At 42.3% G+C, this 12,328-nt stretch overlaps 1 protein-coding gene across 1 annotated transcript in view; it reads right to left on the bottom strand.

Moving 5' to 3' along the window:
* Nucleotides 1-12,328, bottom strand: part of CDH17 (cadherin 17) — an 89,221-nt gene that overhangs the window by 71,888 nt on the left and 5,005 nt on the right. Inside the window, exons 2-3 of the mRNA XM_036830603.1 lie at nt 5,557-5,627; nt 199-297 (exon numbers count right to left, since the gene is read on the bottom strand). Coding sequence (XP_036686498.1) covers nt 199-297; nt 5,557-5,607 — 150 coding nt within the window. The 5' untranslated portion in view covers nt 5,608-5,627. The remainder of the gene's footprint in view (nt 1-198; nt 298-5,556; nt 5,628-12,328) is intronic.

Below are 12,328 nucleotides of genomic sequence, written 5' to 3'. Positions count from 1 at the left end.
AAATGAGGATGTCAGGTACAGCGTCTTACAACACTGAAGCCACTCATCTCTGTGTTTAACTTAGCTTCTGAAATCATTCTTGGTAATGAGATCTACTATGCCTATATTTTATTTCTGGGTGTACAGTAGATAAAGGAGTAAAAGTCCACTGAGAGAGCCTGCAAAATCAAGATGACAGTGATCAAGAGCAGCCATTACCTGGAATATGATTTGACTCGGTCCTTGGCCTTCAAAAATAGAAAAGGTCATGGGCTTCAGGGGTCCACTAAACTTTCCCTCTTGGCCATATCCAGTTGTCTGTTAAAAAAAAGAAAGAAAAAGAAGATTAGCATCACCATCTACTATGAATATATATGTGTCACTTGCTGATTTTCTTATGGTTCCAGGACTGATATATGAAACCTAAGATTCTAACCGGGCTCAAAACAGTGTAAAATCTAGTCAAAACAGGCAGGAAGGGGTTTAATATTTGTTGAGGCTCTACTATGTCAAAATGGTTTGCTTAGAGCCTAGCACTGCTTTTCTCATTTAACCATTCAAGCAATCACCCTGTGGGGAGAAATTAACACTCCCGTTTTATAAATGAGGCTCACAGAGGTTAGCTACTTGCCCAGAGTAAAACCCATAAGCAGTTGACATGGCACACACACTGGGTTCTAACTGAAGGAAAGTTCATGATCTTCCCACAATGCCACTATGCTGTTAAATTCTACATGGTTTTACATAAGCTTCTTTTTTTTTTAATTTTTTAATTTTTGGCTGCGTTGGGTCTTCGTTGTTGTGCACAGGTTTTCTCTAGTTGCGGCGAGCAGGGGCTATTCTTCGTTGCGGTGCCAGGGCTTCTCACTGCAGTGGCTTCTCCTGTTGCAGAGCATGGGCTCTAGGCACATGGGCTTCAGTAGTTGCAGCACGTGGGCTCAGTAGTTGTGGCTCGCAGGCTCTAGAGCGCAGGCTCAGTAATTGTGGTGCATGGGCTTAGTTGCTCCGCGACATGTGAGATCTTCCCGGACCAGGGCTCGAACCCCTATCCCCTGCATTGGCTGGTGGATTTTTAACCACTGCACCACCAGGGAAGCCCTACACCAGCTTCTTAAAACCCTTCTATTCCACTCCTGTTGGTTTATAAGGAAATCCATGGCAGATTCCCAGCACACTAGAGTTCAGGCACCTCAAAGACAATTGAACTTTTAAGGGGAAAAAATATGTAGACGTGTTTAGTACAATGCTTGCCTGGCACCCAACAAGAAGAGCTCACACTTGCTAAATTAGTATATGCTGAGCTTTGTCCTAAACACATTGAATCCCAACAACAGCCCTACAGGGTAGATTATTATTGCCAGCTCTGTTTCACCGGTGATTAGACTGAGACGCAGAGAGGTTAAGAAATTTGCCCAGGTAGTGCAGGAAGCAGGATTCGAACCTGCAACTCCAGACCCGGCCCTCTTAGCCACTACCCCCACTACACACCAGCAAAAGCAGCCAAGACAGCCTGGGGTGGGGGTCAGGGGGGTGGGAAGCTGGCAGCATGGGGATGTGCAGGAGGGTGCATTCAGCAGTAGTTCCTGCCATCCCTTCGTCTCCCACCAGGACTGGTCACTAACGGGAGTCGCAAGGCAGAGCGGAGCAGGCAGAACACAGGAAGGGACAGCCAGCGGTAAACCCCCACAGAGAGCACCCTCTGGAACGAAGGATCTAGCACCCACACCGATGCCAGTCCCCCCTCCTTCCCGAGTGGTTCTTTAGGTCTCCTACTTGTTATGGGAATCAGGGGTGGGATAGGTTAGAATCAGAAGTATGATACGGAAAGTTAATGGTTTGGGGAACTGGACAGGTAAAACCAAAAAAGAAAGAAGAACTGGCGAGAAGAGAATTTATTTTCCATTTCTTTATGAGGAGCTAGTACGTCCTTATCGTATAGAAACACTGGGAATAACCCAAAAACAATTAGGATGAAATCATGGGGAAGAAGGTCTTGTACTATATCCCTTGGTTCATTGAATCTTGATTAAGTTGATCTGGGTTGTCCAACAAAAAAATAGTAACAAACAAGAATACAGAGGACTTTGGAATTTGGTCTCCTCTCCCTCAGAGTTGTGTCAGGCCCTTGGGTTAGCTGACCCCAGCCATCGCCAGCCTCTCTCCCTTGGGAAGACAAGTGATCTCTTTCCCAGACTCCCTTGCTGCTAGGAGGGTGACCAAGTGACCCAGTTCTGGTTTGCGAAACAAAAGGTGGAGTCTGCTGTGTCTGGGTGGAGGTGGGGGAATGGTTCTGGTCAAGATTTTGTATTCCTGATTAAGAAAGACAGATGTGGCTGGCATCTGCCCTGTTCTTCTTGCTCAAGCAATGGACCTCATGTCTGTAGCTGTGGCAGCCATCATGAAACCACGAGGGGACAAACCAGCTCAAACAACGGTGGAGCAAAGAGAAAGAAGCCCAAATCTCTGATAACATCACAGAACTGCTAAACCTGCCCGGGACTGCCCACGGCAGGCTTCTCGTTGTCTGAGAAAAATAAATCCCTATTGACTGGAGACACTCTAAATTTGCTTGTAGCTAAAAGCATTCTTAACTGACACAATAATTATATAGACTTCTAGCTCATCAGTTCCTCTCAAAGTGTATTTTCCTCTGGGGGCTCTTCCTCCCTTCCACTCCTTTCCACATCTTCTCCAGCTCCATCAGTTCCTCTGGAAGGCAGGACACAAGAAGTGGGTGCCATGGTTGGTACAGGACGAGGGCAGTGCTTTTTGAGGGGCTACTGCTTAACAGCAAACGGTTTCATCAACTTTCTGCTCACATCAGCAAGCAGTCCATCTTTCAGCTGATCACACCAGTGACGGCATCTATAGGAAAACTACATTAGTCAGGCAAACCTCACAAATAAGCCTGCATTTTTCCCAGGTGGATGAGCTGACTCACCTATGAGAAATAAAGGATAAGTCTCAGCTGCAATGTTCAAAGTTGGGTTGGGTTCTCGTATCAGGGCAACAAATCTCTCTTCCTGCCCATTAACCTGGCTATCTGAGCTATAAAGATTTCAAAATGCATGGGCACATCATGAGTCATCAAGCCATACATCCATAATTGGGAAGAATGCTATGGTGGAAATTTGTGAAAAGAGTTGGAAGAATAAAACCCACCATCTTGCATAAAAAGGTGAAAAGTAGGAAGAGAATGGAACTGATATTTTTGAGTGTTTCCTGTATGGCAGCTATGGAACTAGACCCTCCACACACATCATTTCTTCTGATCCTCAACAATATCAGGGAAGCTCTGGAGAAGTCCCACAGCAGAGGCACATGTAATTGGTGCTGCTGTGGGATGGTGCCAGCTCTGTTGGACCACCAAGCCCCAACTCTGCACCATGTTGCTCCATTGCCTTCCAGGCCAGCAAAGGATGCATGCTGTTGTCAGATCTGCCTGCCTAGTAGCCACCGTCATTGTACTTTCCAGCAAGAGTGCTCTGCATTGTTTACATAGTATGTATGTCAGCTCATCTTCCTTCCGGAAGAAGCATAGTCCCAGGCAAAACTCCAAAATAGTTGGCTTCTCCTTGATTTCCCTGCCTCCCTACTCAGCACTCTTTCCCAAACCCTCTCATCAGTGCCCTTACAATATATTCATGCAGTGTTTCTAACCCTCTATGAGAACCAGTTCTCAGGAAAGGACAGGAGAGCCATTCATAGTATAGAATAAATGACTGGCAATCACTTTAAATGGCTACCTCTGCTGATTAAAAAAACTTTATGCTGAAGGAAAGAAGCTCCAATGGAACTTCCAGCCTTCACAGGAGGGGGTCTGGGCATAGGGGTCGGTGAAGGCAGAAGAGAACTGGCTCTGTCCCAATGCCCCTGAAATCCCAGCACACAGGTCTCAGCCTCCCTCCTTCACCCAGAGACAGCTGTGCACGGGGCTGTCTCCTGGGCAAGGCTCTTGCTGCCAGCAGCAGTTTGGGCAGTGTTTCTTACTCCAGGTAGAAATCCCACTGGGGTGAGAGCAGGGAAAAAGGAAAACTTACTTTCATCCTTTATCTAGGAAGAAGAATGCATGTCTCCTTCTCAGACAAGAAGCTGATGAGCCTGCTGATGTCAGATTATCGCGACAGAATCTTCTGTCTCTCTTAAGGTCTCACTGTTGTTTCCTAATGTTTCCTAATATAAATCCATAATTATGTATTTAATTTCTAACTTGTTCCAGGCACTGCTCTATGTGCTGAGGCTGCAAAGATGATTAAAACACAGTCCTCCTCATGGAGGTCAGAGTCCATTTGAGTGTAGATGCTGAATATTTAAAATGTGGTAGTAATACTAATAGCTAATATTTATCAAGCCCTTAGACTGTGCCAGTCATTGATCCAAGGGCTTTATAAATGCATTATCTCATTTAATTGCCACATAAGGCAAGTACTATTATTAGACCCATCTCACAGGGCAGAAAACTGAGGTTCAGAGCTTAGTAACTCACCCAAGTTCTTGTCACTGATCAATAGCAGTGCCAAGTTTGAACTAGGCACTGACTTCACCACCATTCTGAGATAATATAGATAGCAAAGGACATCTGAGAGGGTAGGAGGAGGAGAGAAGTCAAGTGGGGATGTTGGACCCAGTCCTTAGGCAGTCTTAGCTACAAGCTTCAAGCCCAGGTCTGTGAGGATGCACCTTGCTCATAAGGTTTGAACTGCAGATCTTCCCCCCAAGGGGAAAGCTCTGGTAGGTTTACAAGTTTGGCTGTATTTCACTCTAAATATTTTGAACTGTGTGGGCTCTCAGGGGCTCTCTGGAACTTGAAATTCAATATGTTATATTTGGGTTTTAGAAGAAAGGAACCAAGATTAGAGGTATGAGGATCTAGTAGCTTCCTTCTAAGGAGAAAGCAAATGCTTCCCCATAATCTTGCTTCATAATACAACAGATTTGGAAAGTGTATAACCTTTATGAGCTTAATAAGGAAAGTGAAGACGGCATCCCTGTCTCTACCGGAGGTTAAGATCTGGTCTCCCCAGTTTCCATCCAGCTCCAACTTCTAGAAGCCCGAGTCGATAGGGTTAGCTCAACAAGTGACTAAGCACAAATTTGGTCAGAAAACTCCAAGCCATATATGGGAAGAAAAGTACAGAGCAGAGAAGGGTCAAAAATGGAGAAAATGCTTTTCTTAATTTTGGTGGTAATTTCTCATGGTCAAAGTTAAAAAAAAAAAAAAGTCATGATTAAGGGACATAGACTAACACATGTATCAGTATACTTTTCTTTCCAGATTCCCTGAGCTGTATGCAATGGTCTAAAGCTAAGTAGATGGATTTGTTTAAACCTTGCCTGTGAAGTGGCATTGGCTTTTAAGAGCTGAGGAGAAAGCACATCTCTGGTTGAAGGTTGGACATATGACTTGTAGCTATTTCAACAAAAATAGTCCATCGGGGCAAAGTGTCCTTTGTTCGCAATGAGTTCATTTTGATAGACTATTTTTTAAATGATGATAGCCGTTGCTTCCCTGGTACGGGGTAGAAGGATGACTGGAAATATTCTACTAAATAAATAAAGAACATTCTCTTCTCTTACCAAGTAAAGTGTAAAGAGACACAAGCAGTGCAGTTGGGCTTGCAACATCATGGTTTTCTCTATTCAAACTCCTGTGAATAAACCGGAGATAAGTTGATTAGTTGCCATCCTGTTAAAACCATGTTTCTCCAAGCATAAAGGATCATTGGATGATATTCATTTATAAACCTAGTAGAATGCATCCTTGAAGTTCAGCCTCTCCTCTGTGGAACAGCCTGGACTTCCAGAAGCTTCCTGATACCTTGTCCACAGCAACTACAAGTCAACATCCGGAAACAAGCATGTGCTAATTCCATCTTTACTAACCACTTCACTTTATTAGCCTTCTTCATTTAAGAGTCTTAAATGATAGGCAATAAGTATAATTTTCACTCATTATATGTGTGTGGGATATATGTTTTGGTAAATGCCACAATAACTAGATACTGAAACTTTAGTGGTGCTGATTCAAAGCTGCAAATAGATGAGCTTCTTCAAGCAGGAAGAACCCAAGAATGTTCACAACCCTTCATTCAAAGACCTCACCAGCTGCCTCTTTGCTCTTCTAAACCTTGCTGTTAACTATGCAATACATCTAAGGAAAAAATGTACTTCTTATTACTTCAAAAGCAACCCAATAAAAATCCAAACTCTGCCCCTCTTCTATTCTGTTCAATGTTATTTTTCCTTTTTCCTTGTGCCTTTGCATTTCACAGAAATCATAACTTTCACCCTAAGACACATCATGACTAACTGATTTTAAGATCTGAGATAAATTTTCCACATGGCCTGTAAAGCAGGGTTGTTGCCTATCATAATATTGGACTGCTAAAACAAAACAAAACAAAAAACCAGGGAAATGAAGAATGCATTCACTTCACTAAAATTCCAATTATTTTATTGCCTCTAGGGATTGTGGATGATCTTCGTTTATTTCTTTATCTTTTTCTTTATTTTTTAAAGTTTTCTACATTGAACTTATATCATCAATATAATCCGCATGGGAAAATGGTTATAAAATTCTAACTACTCTAAAAATTTAGACCCTGAAACTGTTTAATTCCTTACTTTTGGATAGCTTATATTTGAACTTTGAAAAGGTCAAAGTACTATCCCATTTTAGCTTCACAAATGCCCCAGGAGATAAAGATAGAAACGAACATTTATTAAGCATCATTCTATAGGGTAGATTAGTGGAGGGACCTTTACAAACAGAATGACAGAGGTGGAGAACGTAAACTCTGAGTCAGCCTGGACCGGAAACCCAGCTTGGCCTTTCAGTAGCTGTGTGGCTACTTAATCTCTCTGTGCCTCAGTTTCCTCAAATGGAAAATACATAGCAATTGCTCAGTAATAAAGCAATTGCTCAGTAATGAGTGCTCTTATGAGTTTATCACAGACATAATGAGTTAGGAAATGTTACTCTTATTTTGTACATGAGGAAATTGAGGTTCAAAGTTAAGCCATTCACCTAAAGACACATAGCTAGGAAGTGATATTGCCGTGTTTCCAACCAGATCTGTCAGGTGCCAAAGTCCAAAGAGTCTTTCGAGTCTTTCTGCTATACCCTACACAGTGTGATAGCCGAAGAGACGTAGCTGTAGGTGTAGGGATGTAGAGACGTATAAAATGTACATATTGCTTGTACATGCTATATAAATGAAGCAACTTGTCCCAAGGTTCTACAGCTATTTTAAGGAAGAGCTAGGACTACACCCCTTCAGTGCAATTAGATCTGTAAATTTTGTGAATGTTTAGAAATGAGCTTTTGCAACAGAATTAGTCTGGTCTATGTGTCCAAACGTCATTTTAGAATTGGCTCCTTGTCAAACACAAACAAGACATTTTTCTGCTGCTTTAGACTGCTCACAGGGTTTTGAAACACACAGAAACAAATAACAATCGCAGGTTCTAGCATATTGCAATATGAAATGTATCTAAATGAATAAATTGGTATTCTTAAGTCTAACTAGTCTTTTTTTATATTAGCCAAATAAACATGATCAGCTATCAACCAATATTTGCTTAAGAGAAGTAAAAATACAGACAATAATGACACATTTGAGGCTCTTTCTCCTCAAACCCCTCAGCGTTTAAGAACTTTTATTTATTTATTTTTATTTTTTGCGGGGGGGGCTGCATTGGGTCTTCGCTGCTGCACGTGGGTCTTCTCTAGTTGCGGCGAGTGGGGGCTACTCTTCAATGCGGCGCGCGGGCTTCTCACTGCTGTGGCCCGCCATCCCCGTTGCGGAGCACGGGCTCCAGGTGCACAGGCCTCAGCAGTTGCAGCTCGCGGGCTCTAGAGCTCAGGCTCAGTAGTTGTGGCGTACGGCCTGAGTTGCTCCGCAGCACGTGGGATCCTCCTGGACCAGGGCTGGAACCCGTGTCCCCTGCATTGGCAGGCGGGTTCCCAACCACTATGCCACCAGGGAAGTCCCTCAAGATCCTTTAAATGCTGTTCCCACTTTACTCTTCTGGCCTTATCTCCCACACCCACCACACCCAGTAATGCTGAGCACCCCATGGACTTTGCACCGAGCTTCCCTGTCTCCACGCTTTGTCACTGGCTGTTCTCCCCACCTGTCACAGGGCCCCACCCGGAGTAAATGACAATTGATATTTTCTCAATCAAGCTGGATTGAGATTATCCTTTCTCACTTCTACTTTTACTTCTCATACCCTACCATCTAAGACCAACTTATTCATTTATTTTAAAATCACTGAATTTAATAATTCTATTATGTGCCAGATACTGTGCTAAGAACGAGGATGACAAAATAAGGGGTACAGGGTCTGCTTCATGGAGCTAGAACCTACGTCCTTCATGAAATCTCCCTGATTTCCAGCCAGAAGCATCTTCCTCTCAAAGCCCCTCCTGCCTGCCTTTTATTTTTTATCACGTATTTACATGTCTGTGTTGCTGCCTCTACTAGAATACAAAATCCTTCAAGACAGAGACCTCATTTTAAAATTATATTTTGGGGGCTTTCCTGGTGGCGCAGTGGTTAAGAATCCATCTGCCAATGCAGGGGACACGGGTTCGACCCCTGGTCTGGGAAGATCCCACATGCCGCGGAGCAACTGGGCCCGTGAGCCACAACTACTGAGCCTGCGCGTCTGAAGCCTGTGCTCTGCAACAAGAGAGGCCGCGAGAGTGAGAGGCCCGTGCACCGCGATGAAGAGTGACCCCCGCTCGCCGCAACTAGAGAAAGCCCTCGCACAGAAACGAAGACCCAACACAGCCAAATAAATAAATAAATAAATAAATAAATAAACTTATTTAAAAAAATTATATTTTTTTAACCTCTCATGGCTCTTCATAGTATGGCTTGCACATACTAAGCTCTCAACAGATGTTTGTTAAATTCTAAAACACTTGTGATTGTCTAAGATTGGTATTCTATGAATTTGTCCAATCTATAAGAGCTTTCAGAATAAACAGAAAATGTTAAAGGAAACTAATTTGAGATCTAAAAGTTTATTCTGATGCAAAGTAATAAATTTTTATTGTTGACGGAAAGGATTATTTCTCTTTTAAATACATGAACAGATTTCTGTTCAGTAAATAGGTTAAGAACTGGTTGATATATATACCATCTCCACTTGAAATGATTTTTTTAGCACTTTCAATCTTCCAAAGACATGCAAGTTGAATGATAAAAAACAAATAAAAATAAAATAAAAAAATAAAAAATAAAAAATAAATGCCTTATTTTAGTCAGATGCTCAAACAGACCACCATCCAGGGTGTTTTAATGGAACCTAAAAAGTAAACGTAGCATTACACTCATCCTTTCTTTTGTCATTTACATTTAGTTTCATCCTTCACAGAAGGGTTTCTGGTGGGAAACAGAAGTAATTGCTTTCTGCTCCCATGCCTAGGGTCTTGTGATTTCTTTGTGGACAAATCTATCACACCATGTGGTTGTTAGATTGACTGGTTTGGATCTTGGCTCCTTCACTGACTCATGTCTACTCATCTGTAAAGCAAGGATAATAAAGGATCTACTTTTGAGAGTTATGGGACTCAATAAGTTAATATTTTGAACAGTGTTTGTCAAATAAAAATTCCTTCTGCCACCCAAGTTTGCTTAGTCAGAAATTAAATATTGTCCCACAGGACAGCTCCTATCACAATTCCCAGCTTTCAATGGCCCTGGCCATAAGGATACTCAAGAAGCACCCTTCACAGCAACACCCTCACAGCCAAATGAAGTGGCAAGGCAAAGCCTTCGTCTGAATGATCCAAGGCAAACTACACCATTACTAGGATTATTCCAGAAGAGGACTTCAGCCTCTCAAACAAGTCTTGCCTGTATTTCCTCTTCTTACAGACATAATTTCACTAATGAATACCACATCCTGGATCATAATGATGCTGGAGGGAAACCATGGTTTATAACTGAAATTGCCTAAAATCACCAAGCCATACACACTTGATAGATTATTTCACAAACCCTACTTGGCAAAGGATTGGAGTAGATTTCCAGATAATTCAGTGACATTCCATCTGAACTACCTGAAATAGTTGATACAACCATCTGCTGGGAATTTTTGCTATTTGTCAGGGTTTCCTCAGGTACAAAGACTAAATTCAGACAGTTTCTATGGCAACTATCTGAGACGGCAAGTACATCCTTAGCAACAGAGGTCAAAGGTTTAGGGGGGTTTTGAAAAGCCACCACCACTTGCTTTAATCTTGGACCATTTACACATGCAGAATCAGGGCTGCTGGACTTGCAGATTAAGGCTGAAGGCTTCATTTAATTCACCGTAGCCCAGACAACACTGAAACCCTCCATATCCTGAATCTGTGTCCAGCCAGGATAACATCACAAAGGCAGCTAACATCTACTAGAAGCCCTTTGTCTCAGCACATGCTGAGAGATTTATATGAATTATCTTACTGATTTTTCATAAGAACCCTATGAAGCAGGTACTGTTAAAATTTCTCTCTCAAAGATCAAAAATCAAGAGGTGAGGGTCAAAAAAGTTACCAGACTTGTACAAGATCACACTGCCTGGCTAATTTCACACCTATACTCTTATTCATATATTATTCTCTTTATGAAAGCACAAGCATCCTGATAAATAAGATATCTAGCAGTACTGAATCTATTATACATCTTTCCAAAAATTCAAAAAGGTTTTTTTTCACTCCATAGCTGCTCTTCTTCTTCAGATGCTGACATGAGTCTGCCTTCTCAGAGGGCCATCAGCCTAGGAGTTTGGCTCCTACAGCACATCTATTTCTGATTTCTACCCTCTCTCCTTCTCATTTCCTTCTGACTTTCACCTCAGCAGTCTCTTATTTTTTAACCAAGCCAAGTGTTATGGATTGAATGGTGTCCCCTGCCTCAAAATTCATGTTGGAGCCTAACCCCCAAGTACCTCAGAATGTGATCTTATTTGGAGACAGGGTCTTTACAGAGGTAATGAAGTTAGAACTAAGTCATTAGGGTAGGCCCTAATCCAATATGACTGGTGTCCTCATCAAAAGGGAAAACTTGGATGTGGAGACACACATAGAGGAAAGACAGACAACATGAAGACACATGGGGAAGACAGCTGTCTGAGAGCCAAGGAGGAAGCCCTCAAACCAATCCTTATGGCCCTCAGAAGGAACCAGCCCTGCAGACACCTTCATTTTGGACTTCGAGCCTCCAGAACTGTGACACAATAAATTTCTATTGTTTAAGCCACCCCATCTGTGGTACTTTGTTACAGCAGCCCTAGCAAACTAACATATCAAGGAACTCTAGTTTTGACTGACAAAGGCACTGCCGTCCCAGGATAGGGTGGCCTCAGATGGGGCTTTATCCAGTTATTATACATGCAGTGCCCACGGCATCCCAGGGGGTCCACTCCAAGCTTGATCGAATCTCCTGCTGGGCTCCAGAGACTCCAAGAGGCATTTTTAGACACTCCTGTCATTTCCCCATTTATCTGAGTAAGGACAGGAAATTTCTAGGTATCAGTTCTCAAAATCTACAAGTAAATCAATACATAAGCACTGATTTTTTTCCCCTCTCTTACAAATGCTAAGTGATAGGTAAACCTTAAATCGAGTCAGTCATGGCTCATCCTTTTTGTTAAAAAAAAAAGTTAAGGGCTTTGAATTAAAACACTTCACCATGCTCTAAGGCTAAACCACACATTTCCAAAGAACAAAGAAGGTACAGAAGGAGAGGACTGCAAAATTTGTTTTCAAATATCATGGGTGATGTGGACAGGAAAGAATGTGACTAGAATTCATAACATCACCAGAACCAAACAGCACCAAATATCCTGTGTGCCATTTAGTTTACCTCTGCATTGTATATTGCTAAGAGCAGCATAAATTATACAGCAAGGCCAGATATGAATAAAGGTCAGATAAAAAGCTTGCTCACACCATTGTTCATCAAGTATTGTTCAGATCAATCATGCCCATCTTTGTGTTCTCACTCACAAATCTCTGGCACCAATTACATCACTTAAAGTTTAGAAAAAAATCACAGGAGGATCTGACCAATTTGCACTCTTGGCAAATTAAGGACCCAATGAAAGTGACCATTAATAAGCTAGAAACAAACAGGCAGGCATAAAATCTGGGCTGCTGCCTGGCACTTCAGACTGATTAGGAGGGAGGAAGGAAGGACCAAGGAAGGAAAAGGAAGGGTGGATTGCCCCCTCCCCACCCAACGTACACATAAATGTAAGCACTTTTTTCTCTCACTAAACTTTGCAATAAGTATGCCAATCTTTCAGCATATGAAAATCTGGATTTACACATATGCAAAATTGAGGGTGA

Source organism: Balaenoptera musculus, chromosome 17, assembly GCF_009873245.2.
Source record: "Balaenoptera musculus isolate JJ_BM4_2016_0621 chromosome 17, mBalMus1.pri.v3, whole genome shotgun sequence".
Taxonomy (NCBI): Eukaryota; Metazoa; Chordata; class Mammalia; order Artiodactyla; family Balaenopteridae; genus Balaenoptera; species Balaenoptera musculus.
This window is presented reverse-complemented; position numbering and strand designations above follow the sequence as displayed.